This window comes from Chlamydotis macqueenii, chromosome 5 (assembly GCF_036417535.1).
Source record: "Chlamydotis macqueenii isolate bChlMac1 chromosome 5, bChlMac1.mat, whole genome shotgun sequence".
Taxonomy (NCBI): Eukaryota; Metazoa; Chordata; class Aves; order Otidiformes; family Otididae; genus Chlamydotis; species Chlamydotis macqueenii.
This window is the reverse complement of record NC_141560.1, coordinates 28,611,286-28,628,239: the sequence shown is the minus strand read 5'-3', so window position 1 is coordinate 28,628,239 and position 16,954 is coordinate 28,611,286. Positions and strand designations below refer to the sequence as shown.

The window sequence follows — 16,954 nt, the reverse complement described above, 5'->3', positions numbered from 1 at the left end:
CGCGCACACACCTACCCGCTAGTGCGCATGCGGGAAGGCGCCACCACCTGGAGGGGGTTTCCGCGCATGCGCAGCCCGGCCCTTAAAAAGCCCCTTCTGCACGCATGCTCAGGCTGCTGGACCGGCTGCTGGCCCTGTGCCCTGTCCCGCCTCCCCGCTCAGTGCGCACGTCCTTGGGGAAGCCCGGCCCTTTCCCTGCCTGCGGCCGCCCCGCCCGCCCTTAAGATGGCGCTGCGGAGTTCCTCGTGGTGCGCCTCCGGGCGCGGGCAGACCATTTCCCCGGGACCACCTTAAGGAGGCGGGGGCACGCGCGCCCCGGAAGCGGAAGCGATCCGGGGGCCGCGGGGTGAGGGCGAGTGGTGACGTTTCCCTGGTCGGCGGGCAGCGGCGGCCGGTGGTGTCTCGCAGTTGCCGACGGCGGCTGCGGAGCGCTGGGCGGCCTCGCCGCGCCCGGCTGAGCTGGGCTCCGCCCGCAGGCCCTGCGGCGCGCTCTCGGTGAGTGCTGGGGCTGCCGGCGGGAAGCGGGGCCGCTGCCGGCGGCGGTTTCTCGGGACGAGGTGAGGGCCCTCGGCTCAACTCCTGCCGGGACGGCGAGCGCCCGCACGGACGGCGGGTCTGCCCTGCGGCAGCCCGGGCAGGGGCTTCCGGTGCGCCGAGCCGCTGCTTGGCCGCTCCGCCCCGGCCCCGCGGGAGCGGAGCTCTGGGGTTCCCGGGCGAGCGCCGGCGGCGTCAGCGGGATGGGGCTCGCCGGGCCCGGCGCTCGGTCCGCTGGCTGAGGCCGGCTCTGGGTGCACAGGGGGGAAGGCAGGGGCTGGGCACGTTTCTAAGGCTGTGCCTTCACTCTTTTGTTCCTTTTCCGTGCCAATGAGGGCTTCAGGCCATAAAGAGGATAGTTGGTCTCTGGTGTGGCTGCGGGGTGCCTTCCTGTCCCTCTGTCAGGTAATATCAGGAGGTGGAAACTGGTAAGTTGGGGTTCAGTGTCGCTGCCGTAGCTCAAGCTATTTCCACCTGTGAATCAGCCTTTTTTTTCAGGTATAGTATTAGACTTTAAACAAATCTTAACCCACGTATGTATATATGTAGTATACCTTTATTGTACAGATTTCAAGTGAGTATCGCTTTTACTTGTTATCTTTTAAACAGCTGTTATGCTTTAAAACAGCTGTTTAAACAGCTGTTATCTGTTAAAGCTGTTACCTTTTAAAAAATCGGTGCATTAAAGAGTACTGCCGGTTTAGCTAGACAAATGTTGAATAGAGATGTATGCTAGATAGGCAGGGATAGGCAGTCTGTCTCCTCAAGGTTCTTTCACTGCTGTTTTGCTATGGTTCAAAAAAAACCTCTGCTATATTTGCTGCTCCTTTATTCCTGAAATGCCTGCTTTTCAACAGCAAGTGATGAGGTCTTGAGACTCTGCAGCAGAACGATGACCTGGGAGCTCTGTGTGGAGGTGCTCAGGCTGTGTAGAGCTCATGGCCTTGCTCAGCATGAGGCCTACGTGATGCAGCCTGGCTTGTTTACTGTGGGGCCCTGCCAGATTTAAACCTCTTCAATGTGTTTGTGTAGTGCTGCATCAAAGCTAAAAAGCTCTTCCAGAGCTGCAGATCCTCTGATCACAGCATATACGCATTCTGCAGTGCAGTCACTGGTAATGCTCTTGTGGCTACCTGCCAGCCCAAGGTGGCTACCTGCTAAGACAGCTTATGAGTCTTTTTGTCCGTAGTGTGGCTCACAACTTGGACTGCACGTGAAAAGTTATATTAATTTCTGTATTGTGATTCTGATGGCTTATAAATGCTCAATGTGCTAAAGAAGGCAGTTGATTTTAAAATGCTTAAACCCCTTAGCATGGCATTTGCGTTATTCTTATTGTAAGGCTGTTGGAAAAAGCTCTTGGAGTTCTGCAGTGGAAACATATTAGAACATAATTAACTTCCTCTATTTGGAGATCTGTAGAACTTTGGAAACTACTTCTCAATATTGAGTGTTCACCTGGCTGCTGCATGTTGTTCAACCTATCAAATTTGCTAGATCTTATATCCAAGTGTTCTTTTTTTGTCCATGGCTGTAGTTTCATCAGCTCAAAGCTTACTGAGATGCAGTGCTATTTTTAAAGGGTCATATTTTTTTGCATTATTATGATTTTAATGGAAACAGGTTTTAAAAACATTTTGAACATGTGTTTTGCTGACAGCCTTTGGTAGATCATATTGATGATAGTGCTTTTTCAGAATTATAATGCAAGAATATGACTTGTATGCTCTGTAAGGAAAACTTGGAGTTTTCACACTTCAGATGTCATGTAGAAGTCCTCTTCTAGCAAAGTAAGAAGATAGACATCCATATCTGCTAGCGTACTGATCTGCAAATATTTTAAAGGCAGAGTTTCTTAGGAAGCGCAGACTGATTTTTTTTTTTTTTTTAATGAAATATCAAGATGGCATTGTAATGTATGTGACTTTGGAATTGTATATACAAGCAGAATTGTATATACAAACAGCATACATTACATCTGAAATGTATAAATATATTTGCATCATTTGCTACATCTGAGGCCTGCACTTAGGCTGAATTTATCTTCTTCTGGAGTCTTTGTTCTGCATTGTGGCCTTAATGTTGGAGGGGGTTGGACTGGCAGTTTGTGGGGTGGGTTTTGGTTTGGTTTTTTCTAACCTGTGAACTTTGTGACAGTATTAACTCTAAATTAGGCAAAGCAATCAGGGGGTTGGCTTATATGGGTGAATTTTTATCTACTTTGGAATGTATTTTTGTACTTACAAAGACATCATAAGCCTTGCTTTTGGGGCCCTGTGCAGCTAGTAAATCTCCGCATGTATTTAATGAGCTTCTTTCTGTCTTACCTAGGTTGGAGCCCTCTCTCCTCAATTAAATAAGAGCATAGCTAATGTTGTATTTTCTATTTTATTAAATGTACCAACCTTTCTTGTCTGTTTTCTTCTCTGTCCATTTGAGGGAGGGGGGGGAGGAAGTCCAGAAAACCTTGAAAACTCTCCGCTACTTTATTGGAGGCTCGCGTTATTGGGAAGTTTGTTTTCAGTTCTGAAAGGAGGAGCATGGGATTCTGAATTCAGCTAATCAGCAAGGGAGTAGTTTCAGTTGGGTATGAGAAAACAACTGTGAAATTGGAAGATAAGAAGAATTTGAAGTGCTCCATTTCAGCAGTAACTATGGTGTTGCAACTTTTTTGCTCTTTAGACAAATTTTGGTTTGCCCTTTTTCACAATTTTAGACTGCCGTTTCTGCTATGTGTTCTCCTGAATATCTTGCCACCTTGTATAGGAAGGGGAGTGGTTTAGCATGTCAACTAGATTATGTATACCCTTCAGAAATTAACTTTTTATGGTTTCCTAACTATAAGTTGCAGTCTGCTTTAGGCTTATATGTAAGATTTGTGCCTACAGTGAACAAAGAGTCTGGTTTTTTCCAATAAAGCCATTAAAAATACAACATGAATTTTGCTTATTAAAATGCAAGCATGTTTGTAGGGTTACTGAAATGGGAAACTCAGTTTGATTTAGTGTAAGGTAGATAAAATAGAACCGATCAATAATGTTCAGTTTTGCTAGCAAAATATTTTGCTTCTGATCATACTGTCTTTGCACGATGCTATTCTGCTTGAATGTATTCTGTCATGTAGCACATTGCTGATAAGAAGATAAAAAGCAGTTAGCATTCTTTCTGGAAGTCTGTCTGGACTGTTCTTTTATGGTGAATTCAGTGCACAAATACACCAGACAGTGAAATGCTTCCTAATTGCAGTGTGGTATTTCTGTTTTCAAGTAGGCCATCAGGATAGCCTAAAATTAACTACAGGCCAATATTTGCTAAAAATATCTCTAAAAAAGTAAGACTCTTTTGCTTTCTGGAATGCAAAGCCCATTTCTTAACCCCAAAGATACTAGAATAATTTGCAAAGGCATAGTTTCAACTATTTTTAAATTTAATTTTTATTTGTTTTCCAGATTCTTCTGAGTTGTACTTAAAGCCGCCAAAATGGTTCTAGCTGATCTTGGAAGAAAAATAACTTCAGCATTACGCTCACTGAGCAATGCTACAATTATCAATGAAGAGGTATGTAATATGCAGATGTTATAGCACTAACATTTAGAAAGCAAAGTTCTGAGAAAAAGTCTTCAGAGGCTGATGAGAAGCTTGAAGTGGATTAGTGTTATCCCTAGGCTCTTTTCTTCCTTCAAGTGAAATTCTTAGCTAGAGGTTTTAATCCTCTGATAGTACTGACAAAATTCAGAACCAGATTTAAACGTGTATCGTCACCTTGGGCATAGTGGGTCCTATGGTCAAAGGGTCCTTGAGTCTAGTGGCTGTACTTAGGAAAACTAGTGTTCTGAGCAGGTGAATGCTGGAGGAGGCAATACGTGCCTAAGTTTGGGTGGAAGGTGAACAGGAACAGCCTTGTGAGACTACGTAGAGTGCTGACGTGTGTGTGCGCGCAGCTGGACTATGGAGATGTGTACTAGGCTGCTAGAAGCTAAAGCGTGGAAGAACAAATAGCTTTCACTGTAAACTTTGCTGTCTGAAATGTGAGAATTGTTACATTTGTTGCCTTTATATTCAAGCCAATGCAATGTGTGATTCTGGAACTGTCCAACTTGTTATAGTCTGTATTCTTCTTTTAATTAAGAATTTGAAATTATAAATAAGTGTTTTCTGTTATGTGGACTGAAAAGCAAGATGGAAAACTAACTGCTGTGATGGTTTAGAAGTGCCTCTGAGTAAATATACTAGAAACTCTTATCAGGTAGGCAGACAGGTGGCTTAAAGTAACTAAAAAGTATGCTTATCAAAGGTTGTCAGGTTGGGACTTGTGCATAGAAGAAAGGTTTTAACAAATCTTCAGCTGGGACACAACAAATCTTTAACTGAATCAAATACAGCCCCTTTTTTTTTTTTTTTTTTGGCAGTAGAAACTATTCTCTTGCCAGAGCTCAAGCTGTGCAAATGAGACTGTTGATGCAGGTGTTACTTTCAAAAAATCTTTGTTCAAGACTTTCCCCTTGAAAAGAGTTAGAACTACTAAACTGGGTTCCTAACTGAGGCACCTGTTTGCCTAAAAGACATACCTCAGAGTAGCAGTCTAGTTTCTGCTGAGAATGCAGATAGCAGTGTGTCCATCTTGCACTTAAGGAATACTTTTAGTTATAGTGATAAGAGATTCTTTTGTGGTTTTGTTACAGCTGTTTTCATGTTTACACAGGAACAAATGCATAGACTTTTTTGTGTCAGTCAATACGGTGATAAGACTGCATGCATTTAATTTGTAAAAGCCTTGGTTATATCATAAATACACTTTCACATTCATATTTTCTACTAATACTGGCCTAGTCAATACTGTGTATTATAAAACTATTTTTCCTTTATACTCCAAAGGTTTTAAATGCTATGTTAAAAGAAGTATGTACAGCATTACTGGAAGCTGACGTTAATATTAAACTTGTGAAGCAACTCAGAGAAAATGTCAAGTAAGTGAAATAATCAAAATGCATTTAACTTCTAAAGTCTGTAAAAGTTGTAATTTGAGGTTACAGAAGAGTGTCTAATTTATCTCTGTCTCTTTATATGGGTTTCTTAGGCACACCCAATTTACCTTTAAAAGGAAGATACAGTTTGAATGAAATGTCTGGCCAGTTCCATCAAAAGAATCTTTGTCAAGTTTAGCCAGTTATTGCTGTTATAGTCTTGTTTCAAAAAACTGTTGCTGTCATCAGTTGTGTGGTATGATAAACAAGTTCTTTGTTACTTCCTAGACACCTCATCTTCACATGTTCTGTGCTGGATATAAATAGATCTCTGTATATGACCAGTACTGTTACCTTAGCTATTTTCAGATGAATAATTCAAGTAGATGCAAGTCTGAAAGATGCAAGTATTTTAGAAGCCTGTTTTTGTCCTGCATACAGAAGTAATGTCTCCAGTGCATGTCTCTTCTTATTAAATACGTCCTATCTGAAAACTCAAGGCAAATCAGAGTGCTGCTCCAGTTGCGAAGACTTAATTTATTACTAGGTTAAGTGACACTTTAAGTTGTACTGGTGTGACATGATTTTCCTAAACTCAGGTCCGCAATTGATCTTGAAGAAATGGCATCTGGCCTTAACAAAAGAAAAATGATTCAGCATGCTGTCTTTAAGGAACTTGTTAAGGTAGGACTTCAAAATTCTGTATTATGTTGCTTTTCTTGTGCAGCTTGGGCTGTGGAAGCAGTACAGTAGCAAGACAAGCTTTAAGGCTAACGTGTGGTACCTACAGTTATGTTTTCTGTTTTGAGGCTACTTACTACTGCAAACACTAGTATTCTTCTGATTGAAACTACTTCCTGGACATCTCTGAGTAACTTCAGTTTAAGTTTCAAGTTCAGCTATTCTTACTCTTCAATTGAAATTTAAAGACAAAATAAGGGTAACGTACTATTAGCTTCTGGACTGGTTTTGGTTGTCCAAGAAGCATGCCTTTGCTAACCTAATGAAGATTTGTTCAAACTACTTATTACCCTTTAGTGTTAAGTAACAACTCAGCAGTTCATGGCAACATTGCTCTTTAATCTGCCTGCCTTGTCAAATCAGCACCTGCGTATCAGTATTCTGTCCTCTTTCCAGTTAACAGTATAGTCTTCCGTTGCTCTGTAGTCTGTGCCCACCCATATGATGGCTCTCTGGCATGTATGAACTTTCTACTCCTTTGAGAAGTGGGGCAGCAACCCTAAAGTCTTCTGTACTGTAGGATTCTCACCAGAAGAGGTCCATCTTGAGCAGTGATGGTGGGGTGGAGGTCATGCTTCTGTGTTGCTTGCTATACTTGTGCCGTATATACAGGCCACCCTGACTTTGGTGCTTGGCGTTAGGAAGAAATTAACACTTACTGTTACAGAAATATTATGCATAATGCTATATACTATAGATATCTTGCACGGGCTGTTGCTGTTCACTGTAAATCAGCAAGCATCTAAGCCAAATTAAGACTAGCATATGCAAAAATTGGTTTGGTCCATACAACCAGGCACCTAGCATGACTGTGACACTGACCGTTCTGTGCTTCTGAAATCCAGTTCTGCAACATATATTATACTTTGTCCTATAGCTTGTAGATCCTGGAGTCAAAGCATGGACACCTACCAAAGGAAAACAGAATATTATAATGTTTGTTGGTTTGCAAGGAAGTGGTAAAACAACGACCTGTTCAAAGGTAACTTGCACTGAATCTGTTTGCGTGTTGTTTTGTTTGTTTTTCTTTTTCTTGGGGGGCGGTGGTCACTGGACTCCTTTGGTAGGATTTGCTTGTGATCTGTGCTGTTTCTATCAGTAAGAAAATACTAACTGATTACAATGTAGAGATATTTTTGTAGAGGGACTTCTGAGATGAATGTCCAAAGTAATATTCTTCTGGGGCTACTTATGGCTTGTAGGACTTCCTTCAAGACTTTTTTTTTTATTTTAAACTAAACTCTTGATGAAACAATACTGGTTATGGATAACAAAGATTCTTTCTATTTCTTGCTTTCTGGGTTTAAGACTTGTGCTGTGGATGGACCTTATCTCATTCCATTACCTATTTAGGGGAACCAGTGGAAGTTGGCCTGTGTGTTAGATAATCTCAGTTAAGTATGAGTGGGTGGTGTGAAGACTCTTACAGCCCCAAATTCATTCAGGAAATTTGGATTTGTATTTTGAAGGCTAAAAAAACAATGCTCTGAATCAACACTTAACCTATTTATGACGGTTGTTGGGTGGAAAAAATTGATGCATCTTTGTAGCTTTTTTTAGTCATCTGCTTCTGAGATTCACACATAGGCTATACCAGATGTATCACTGCTCTGATTTCATAAGGCTTTCCTAGTACTTCTGTAGGTGAACTATATTTTGGAAGTTTGTGTTTGATTAATCAAATATTCTGTGAATGTACACTGTACCAGTGAAGCTGAGTGTTACAAGAAAGTAAGAGTTCCATCCATGGCTTTAAAGCATGTATTTGCAATGGAAATATCTTTATTTCTCTGGAAGTACAGAAACAAAGAACTGTACAAGTTTTAGGCATTACAGGACTTGATATTGAACTAGTTACTACTTTGAGTAGTTTCTAAAGGCTAGTCCTACCTGCAGTATTAGCAGTAAGCAGAATCTAGGAGTTAGTAAAATGAGAACTGGAATTATTTATAATCATTCCTAGCTCAGGAAAGTGAAATCAGAAATAGAGTCAAGCAGCTGTTTTCATCTCACCATTAATAATTATTTGTATAACATAGTTTTCTAAGTAACAGAGATAGTAACATTTAATGGTTGTACAGTGTTACTAAGTGGCCTCAGTCATAGGAAGGCTGTGCTCTGAACATACTTCAGTGACTTATAAGCTCTTAGGCAGTGTCATGCTTTCTAGTGGGACTTTGGTGTAACTACTTGTTTTGGATTTCTTTTCACAGTTAGCATACTTCTATCAGAGGAAAGGTTGGAAGACGTGTTTAATATGTGCAGACACATACAGAGCAGGTAATACCATCTTTAATGAGGTGGCTCTTTAGCTCTTATACTTACAGATTTTTTTTAATAGTCCCTTGACTGTACCTGTCTTACAGGTGCTTTTGACCAGTTAAAGCAGAACGCCACAAAAGCAAGAATTCCCTTTTATGGGAGGTAAGCATCTTTCAGAATCAGTTTTCAGAACAATCCAACTCAATCGATGTGTTGTTCCATGTTGAACATCTCACACTAAGCCCCATTCAGTATTGCCTAATTACTTAGATTTTGTTACAATATTTGCTCTAATCAGATGAAAATTCTGCCTAGTTCAATATACTGTCTGCCAGTAGTGGCAGATAGGGATAGCGTAAGAAGAGGTGAGGCATCTGGAGATAATTCCCTGTAATATTCTCTTAGCGTATAGCAGTTTATAGGCCTTTACCAGACACATTCAGGTTTTCAGGAAGTATCTTTACAGATCAAAGCATATGATTTTTGGACCCTCAAGTTTCATTGTCAGGTAGGGGCAGGAGTAGACATAAAATAGCTTTTATGAAGCAGTAAATAATTTTCCCCTAAGCTTGAATAGAGGTGTACTGTCTACGTGCTCAGTTAAATCTTATTTCAGAGAAGGGCTGGTAGAACTCAGTGCAGTCTCAGCAGGTGAGACAGTCCTTTGTGCTTCAGTTCACTGAAGTAAGGGCAAATGGCTTGGGAAGGCATAGTTTTAATCAATTTTTGCTTGACATAAGAGGAAATCCCTCTGGAAATCAAGGTAGATTTACAGTTAGCAAGTTTACAGTCAAGTGATGAAAGCTTGAATTAATTTATTCAGGAACAAAGAATTGCATATATAAATATATATAGATGTTTCTCTTTGTGATCAGTTATACAGAAATGGATCCTGTAATTATTGCCTCAGAAGGTGTCGAGAAATTTAAGAATGAAAGTTTTGAAATAATCATTGTTGATACAAGTGGACGTCACAAACAGGAAGATTCTTTGTTTGAAGAGATGTTACAAGTTGCTAATGCCATAGTGAGTAGTTTCAGGAAGTACAATATCTTCTGTTACAGTAATTTGACTCAAAATCATTTATGTTTATCTCCTGATGTTCTGTGTGGATTTCGCTCTTCTGGAATGTGTCAGCATTTTTAACTCACAGAATGTATTAGAAATTACAAATGGATGTGAGATAAACTGGCTGGATGATCAGTGCTTGATAGTTCTGTGTCAGTTTAATTCTCGTACCTGTAATTCAAGGATACTTGCACGTAACTAGACTACCGTTCCTGCTTTAACTTTTCAGGATCTTTGTATTGAGAAACTAGATAAAAAAACCAGCCTGATCTGTTTTCCTGTAACTGTGTACTACATTTTCTGTGATTGTCAGGAAACAGAGGTGGTGATTGGATAACTTTCAACAGTTTTGATATGTAAATGAAGATATTTTTTTCTTGTATGGGTTTAAAAAGTCTGGCTATTTGTTTAATTCTGTGATCTCCTGTGACAATATGATGCCTCCCACAAAACTCCTGCTAATGGCCAACTTGTTTTCAGAGGAAGGAATGTCTTAAAGCTCTTAATGTAACACTGAATGCAAGATGTTGTTAGCCATTAATTGCTTGTAGATAATTAATTAGATTATTGGCTCAGATACTGGCTAAAATCACTCAAAACATAAGTAATGTTAAGTTTTTATTTTCTGTGTTGTAAATAAGTCTTTCACATAGCAATACAGCATCAGAGTTTTCAAGTGGTCCTTAGTCAATACTGTTCAGAAAACAGTTACTCTTTTGTGTTAAACTGTACAGCCTTTACATACTTACTGTTATTGCAGTAAGTTCTGCCACTGAACATAATTCATGAGCACTGCTTAAGAAAGCAGGAAATGATTATTTTGTGTATCTCTTTTCTCCTAGCAACCAGATAACATAGTTTATGTGATGGATGCTTCCATTGGCCAAGCTTGTGAAGCTCAAGCTAAAGCTTTCAAAGATAAAGTAGATGTAGCTTCTGTTATTGTTACTAAGCTTGATGGACATGCAAAAGGAGGTGGAGCTCTCAGTGCGTGAGTATTGTGATGTAATAGTGTCCAGCATCTGGCCATGCATGGATAATCATTAAACCTGTCCTGTAAAAGTCAGTGTCACACTGCACAGAATCTGAGATTTAACTCAGTAACAGTTATGTTCTTACCCTAATTCTGGTGGATAGGATCACCCATTGATATTTAACATTAGTCAGAATCGGATATTATGATGCTCTTCCAATACAGTAGTTTGTATTGTCACATGTCAGAGTTCTGTCTTATGAGAAAAGCATCAAGCAATTATATTTATTGCATCTTGCATATAGGAGTTTTTACTAATTTGGACTTAATAGATATGGCTCACTTGAAAAGTTTTGCTTCCCATTTAATGCCCAAGATTTTTTTTCAAAAGGGGAAAAACTTACCTAGTCATATCTAATGGCCTTAAAACTTCGATGCAAATCAAACTTCTGGATTGCCAGTGTGCAGCAATTTGGTAAAAAATTAATCTGTAGTCATACTTTCCTGAATTCCATTCTTGTTGGACTTCCCACGTGCTGTATCTTGACAGACACTATTGACTGTAAGTGTTATGTTTTTGTCTTCAGCCTTACCTTTATATGATGGCATGTCAGATTAATCTCCAGCTGCTTTTCAATTATATAGCTTGTATGGAGCTGAAATGTTGTCAAAACAGTCAAAGTTAACTGACACCAACTTACTAAATCACTGTCTGACTTTGATCTTTAATGTTAAAGTTTTTAAATTGCCCTATGTATTTTGCTGTTATTTATAGTGCAGTGATGAAAAACTAAATTTAAGAGCAAAATGAAAATGCCAAAAGCTTGTTCCAGTTGTCATACACTTCTATATAGAAGCTTTTTTTCCTGTGTTGAAAATGAGATTGCTGTCTGTTGTAGGAGATACTTTGAAGAAAAAGTAATCAATGCTTGTCTCATCTGACCTCCCAATGTGAGGAAAAATGGAGATTATTTATTTTTCTGTCTTTTCTCTCAAGCTTCTTAAACTCAGCAGTGAAAACAAGCAACTTCTATTTCTGTTGATGATTTTTCAAAGCAGAGTTTGTATTTTACAAAGCACTAATTTGAGAAGCATCTTGTCAGCTACTCCCAGCTGCCTATCCTAAATGCTAAATGTTTTTGCATTAAAGTTTGAGAAATAAGAAAGATACTTCAGAGAGGATGCATTGTTTTGATGATGCCGAGCTGATTAGGTTGATAGGCGGTACAAAAGATGGGTGGTTTTTGAGAGATTGTTTAATGAAATATATTTTACTGCAGAGTTGCTGCCACAAAGAGTCCTATTATTTTTATTGGAACTGGCGAACACATAGATGACTTTGAACCCTTCAAAACACAGCCTTTCATCAGCAAACTTCTTGGTATGTACAACTGTACTTAAAAGACACTTTTCAATTGGATAAAAGAAAAGAAAGTCAAAGTGTAATTTTTTTATGCTAACCAGAGTTGGGTTGATTTTTTTTTTCTTTTCCAGGTATGGGAGATATTGAAGGATTGATAGACAAAGTAAATGAGTTAAAGTTGGATGATAATGAAGCACTCATAGAAAAGCTCAAACATGGTAAGTTATTCCCAAGGCCTGAATAGCTGGTGTATTATCGTGACCTAATCATGGCAGGTTCTCTGAGATGTAGACCACTGATTTAATTTGTGTTATGTATAGAGACAAGTAACTTGTTTCATGTGCATAGTGAAGAATGGTTATTCTTTAATAAATGTGGCAGGCAAGTAAATTGAGTTATGTTTTTCAGGTGTTAAGTTGGTCACACTGTGTCTGAACTACAGAATAACTAGCTTAACTCTTTCAAGTGTCTGCCATCTAAAATGGTTTAGCTGTGTTAATAGTGGAGAAGAAATTTATTTATCTACTTATCTATGCTGTATAGTATTTACCTTGTAAATAAAGAATAATTGAGAAAGGACAGTAAGACCAAAATGCTAGTGTGACTTCTGCTAATCTTTTTTTTTTCCTTGTACTTCAGGTCAATTTACGTTAAGAGATATGTATGAACAATTCCAAAACATCATGAAAATGGGACCATTCAGTCAGATCTTGGTTAGTTGCCCCCGAAATAATTTTATCTTATCAGATTTTCATTTGTATTTGACAAACTTCTGTAAACTTAAAACTCTTAATTGAAACTCTTGTTAGTCTGTGCTTTGTTTTTGAAAAAGGTGAAATTATTTGCCTGCTGTGATACATAACTACTGAACTAAAACTTGCTGTCCATATTTCTGGTTGCTTAATTAAAGTTAGCTTTGCCGATTCTGACACAGTTGGATTTTTTCCTATTTTTAAAACAAGGGTATGATCCCTGGTTTTGGAACCGACTTCATGAGTAAAGGCAATGAACAGGAATCAATGGCAAGGCTAAAGAAACTGATGACTATAATGGACAGTATGAATGACCAAGGTAAAACAAACTTCACTCACTATTTTTCTGCACTGTTGAGCAAGCTTATTTACAGAGATCTTTTTGGAAGCAAGTGGGAGTCTATAGTGACAGAACATAAGGAGCTTTTATCACTCTTAGAAATGACAGAGTACCTATGTGTCCCGATTTTCTGAATAAGTCTAAATATTTAGAGACGTACCTTGACAATTGCCTGTTGCTGCTCTGTCTTGCATAGGATAGGTGGGATTTTTATTGGATGCCAATAGGCATCCAACTGGAAATTATGTATTTTTATTTTTCCTAATATAATGCTACATTTGCAAATTAAAAAGCTACATTAATCTTTAATCTGTCATAGCTGTCTGTCTTCCTACGCACCTTCAAATTTACTTGGTGGCATAACCTGGTCTGTTTCTAATCCACCCATAACTCCTGCAGGAGAAAAGTACGTTCTTACCCTTGTGTTAAACCAGTTAATATGGCTTAAGACTAAGTATCCCAAGAGCATAATTTCTTCAGGTGACTTTTTCTATCATGATGATTGACATATGAACATAACAGCTTTTGAGTACTATACCCTATAATATTATATCTCAATTATTTATGTAAAATTCTATGTTGTCACTTCTTCTAAAACTAGGTTTTTGTTCTCTGGCTCAAAACTAAATTCTCTAACAATTATGAGAACAAGTTTGCTACCAGCTGTAACAGATTTTAATTTCAGTACCTGAATGGATTTTTTTCTTTCCCATAATTACAGAACTTGACAGTACAGATGGTGCCAAAGTTTTCAGTAAGCAGCCAGGAAGAATCCAAAGAGTAGCAAGAGGTTCGGGTGTTTCTACCAGAGACGTTCAGGAGCTTTTGACCCAATACACTAAGTTTGCACAGATGGTGAAAAAGATGGGAGGCATCAAAGGGCTTTTCAAAGGTAAAAAAACCCAACCAACTGAACAAAAACAAAACAAAAAACCACCGACAAACCAAAAACCAAAACCAACAAACATTTATTAACTCAATAGGGAGGTCACTTGTGTGAACAGAGGAAATGTGAAAATGTTGATTAGGTGTTGGGAGAGGAGAAAGCGAGTTGTAGCTCACTCATTTTCATTATGTTTGAAAGATCTTTGATGTAACTGGCAACACCTGCACTGTTCTTCATGACACTAATATGTAACTTAGCAGTGAAACAACATCCTTGTCTCTAAACTGGAGAGGCATGGATTTGACAGTTCGACCGCACTCAAGTGGCTAAGGAATTGGCTGGATGGTTGCACTGTAAGAGTTCTAGTCAACAGCTTGATGTCAAAGTGGAGACCGGTGATGAGTGGCGTTCCTCAGGGGTCAATACTGGGACTGACCATGGTTAACATCTTTGTTGGCAACATGGACAGTGGGATAGAGTGGACCATCAGAAAATTCGCTGATGACACCAAGCTGTGTGGTGCGCTCGACATGCTGGAGGGGAGGGATGCCATCCAGAGGGACCTTGACAGGCTGGAGAGGTGGGCCAAGGCAAACCTCATGAAGTGAAACAAGGCCAATTGCAAGGTCCTGCCCAGGGGTTGGGGCAATCCCAGGCACAAATACAGGCTGGACAGAGAATGGATTGAGAGCAGTCCTGAGGAGAAGGACTTGGGAGTGCTGGTGGATGAAGAAGCTCAACGTGAACCGGCAATGCGCCCTAGTGGCCCAGAAGGCCAACTGCATCCTGGGCTGCATCAAAAAGAAGCACGGCCAGCAGGCTGAGGCAGGTGATTCTGCCCCTCTACTCCGCTCTGGTGAGACCCCACCTGGAGTACTGTGTCCAGCTCTGGAGTCTCCAACATAAGAAAGACATGGACCAGTTAAAGAGGGTCAAGAGGAGGGCCACAAAGATGATCAGAGGGCTGGAGCACCTCTCCTGTGAGGACAGGCTGAGAGAGTTGGGGCTGCTCAGCCTGGAGAAGAGAAGGCTCTGGGGAGACCTTATAGTGGTCTTCCAGTACCTAAAGAGGGCCTACAGGAAAGATGAGGAGAAACTTTTTAGCAGGGCCTGTTGTGATAGGACAAGGGGTAATGGTTTTAAAACAGAGGGAGGTAGATTCAGACTGGACATAAGGAGAAAACATTTTACAATGAGGGTGGCACAGGTTGCCCAGTGAGGTGGTGGATGCCCCATCCCTGGAAACATTCAAGGCCAGGCTGGACAGGGCTCTGAGCAACCTGATCTGGCTGGAGATGTCCCTGCTCCTTGCAGGGGGGTTGGACCCCCTTTAAAGGTTCCTTCCTACTTTAACTATTCTATGAGAACTATTGTATTTTTGGCCTTATCAATGTAGACTTCATTACTACTACAGTACTGACATACTGACACTTCAGTCTGTTATGTGGGGTGCGGGGACTGTTGAATCTTAAAATAGTGTTAAGTGGTTGATGTGGTAACTTCATCATGGACTCAAATGGATTTGAATCTAGAATTAGGAGGTTTAAGATTCTGATTAATTTTACTTTTAATTCCGTATGTTAATCCACTTTCTTACAATTGCTTCTTTCATTTTTTTTTTAAGGTGGTGATATGTCAAAAAATGTAAACCCATCTCAGTTAGCCAAACTGAACCAACAGATGGCAAAGATGATGGATCCAAGAGTTCTTCACCATATGGGTATGTGTTGGTAGTCCTCTTGAAGCTGTAAAAAGCTGATTATAGTGGAGCATTTGAAATACAGAAGTGAGGAAGGTGATGTGAGAATGTTTGCATTATGTATCAGTATTAAGTATTATAGGTTTTCTAACAAGAATCAGAAAGTTTAGTCCATGTGTTAGGAATGCTTTGCACTTAACCAGTGCTTAATCTAGTCTCTTCGTTTGGATTCAGCCCTCAAAATGAGCAATTGGAGTGGTGTCTGGTGAAACAATAAAGTGATTACTTGAACCGTGAGTGTAGTAAAGCAAATATATTTCTAAACTTCCTTTCCATTCTCTTCTAAGCATTGCCTTAAATAGTTAAATTTGACAAGAGCAGCTTTAAATGAAGATTTCCATACTGGAACCTTATTAATTGATAATGGTTATTCCTCCAAGGTTTTTCTTTTGTCTAGGTCTTAATGCACAGGTCATCATAAAACCTACTTTAAGCCTGATGTTTTGCAGACCTTTCTGTAATTACTTGCTCGGTTGTCCATTTTCAATGGCCATTTAAACCTGGCTTCACAGTCTCGGGCTTTTGCGTTTGTATATTACTGAAATAGTGTGTGTGCTGTGATGAGGCCTCAGAAGCAAGATAGCTGTGCTTCGGAGTTAATTAACACAGCCATGTTCTCACTTATGTTCTACAGGTGGCATGGCAGGATTGCAGTCAATGATGAGACAGTTTCAACAAGGTGCTGCTGGGAATATGAAAGGAATGATGGGATTCAATAATATGTAAAGAAGCCTTAATAACAATGGACTTGGTTGACTCTTCATTACAACTTCAGTGAAAGAATTTGCTTTCTTCCTTTTTACAGTGATGGGAGGAGTGGTCTTTTGAAATCTTATTCAGGCTTCTCAGTTTCTACATCTAATTTCTGAAAACTATTTTTGCTTAAATTAGTTCCTCTCCGCTAATACCTGATGGCACAAAGAGTAATTCAATTTAATAAAACAAAATCATGATGTAAAATTTTAATATTTAGAGACACTTTTTAATTGTTTACATCAAATGGCAGCCATTATATTTGTAAACAACCCTGATCTTTGGTTATAGTAACATAAAATGTCACAAATATACTGTAAAATAAAATTTAAGTGGTTATAAACAAGGGAATGGCCTATTTCTTCAGTTCTTTCAGAACTGTACATTATCAGTATGTAATGAGATTATTTTCTTAGTTTGATTTGTTTCTAATGAATGCTGTAACTAATGTTTTGTATAGATACTGTAAGAATAATTCAGTATTTGAAGTATGCTGTTGCTGCTCAGGTATTCTTGGAGCATTTTTAGAAGGTAGATGTGCTGTGCTTAAGTTTGTACA

General features: G+C 39.5%; 1 protein-coding gene across 2 annotated transcripts; it reads left to right on the top strand.

The window, feature by feature from the left end:
• The first annotated feature begins 359 nt into the window (after positions 1-359).
• Positions 360-16,741, top strand: SRP54 (signal recognition particle 54). Of its 2 annotated transcripts, none has more exons than XM_086748715.1 (16): positions 360-495; positions 3,984-4,092; positions 5,410-5,501; positions 6,098-6,182; positions 7,117-7,221; positions 8,453-8,519; positions 8,606-8,663; positions 9,377-9,527; positions 10,412-10,560; positions 11,823-11,923; positions 12,037-12,123; positions 12,545-12,618; positions 12,868-12,976; positions 13,719-13,889; positions 15,508-15,603; positions 16,277-16,741. In XM_086748715.1, exons 2-16 carry the CDS (start codon positions 4,015-4,017, stop codon positions 16,366-16,368), a joined length of 1,515 nt encoding a protein of 504 aa, XP_086604841.1. In that variant the 5' UTR covers positions 360-495; positions 3,984-4,014; the 3' UTR covers positions 16,369-16,741. The 2 variants fall into 2 exon arrangements, with proteins under 2 accessions (XP_086604841.1, XP_086604842.1); XM_086748716.1 differs by having other exon boundaries at positions 407-557.
• Positions 16,742-16,954: the final 213 nt, after the last annotated feature.

Coding starts and splice junctions, on each gene's coding strand:
- SRP54 (XM_086748715.1), top strand. CDS start 4,015: ATGGTTCTAGCTGATCTTGGAAGAAAAATAACTTCAGCATTACGCTCA. Junction 10,561..11,822: donor GGAGGTGGAGCTCTCAGTGC/GTGAGTATTGTG, acceptor ATTTTACTGCAG/AGTTGCTGCCACAAAGAGTC. Junction 13,890..15,507: donor CATCAAAGGGCTTTTCAAAG/GTAAAAAAACCC, acceptor TTTTTTTTTAAG/GTGGTGATATGTCAAAAAAT.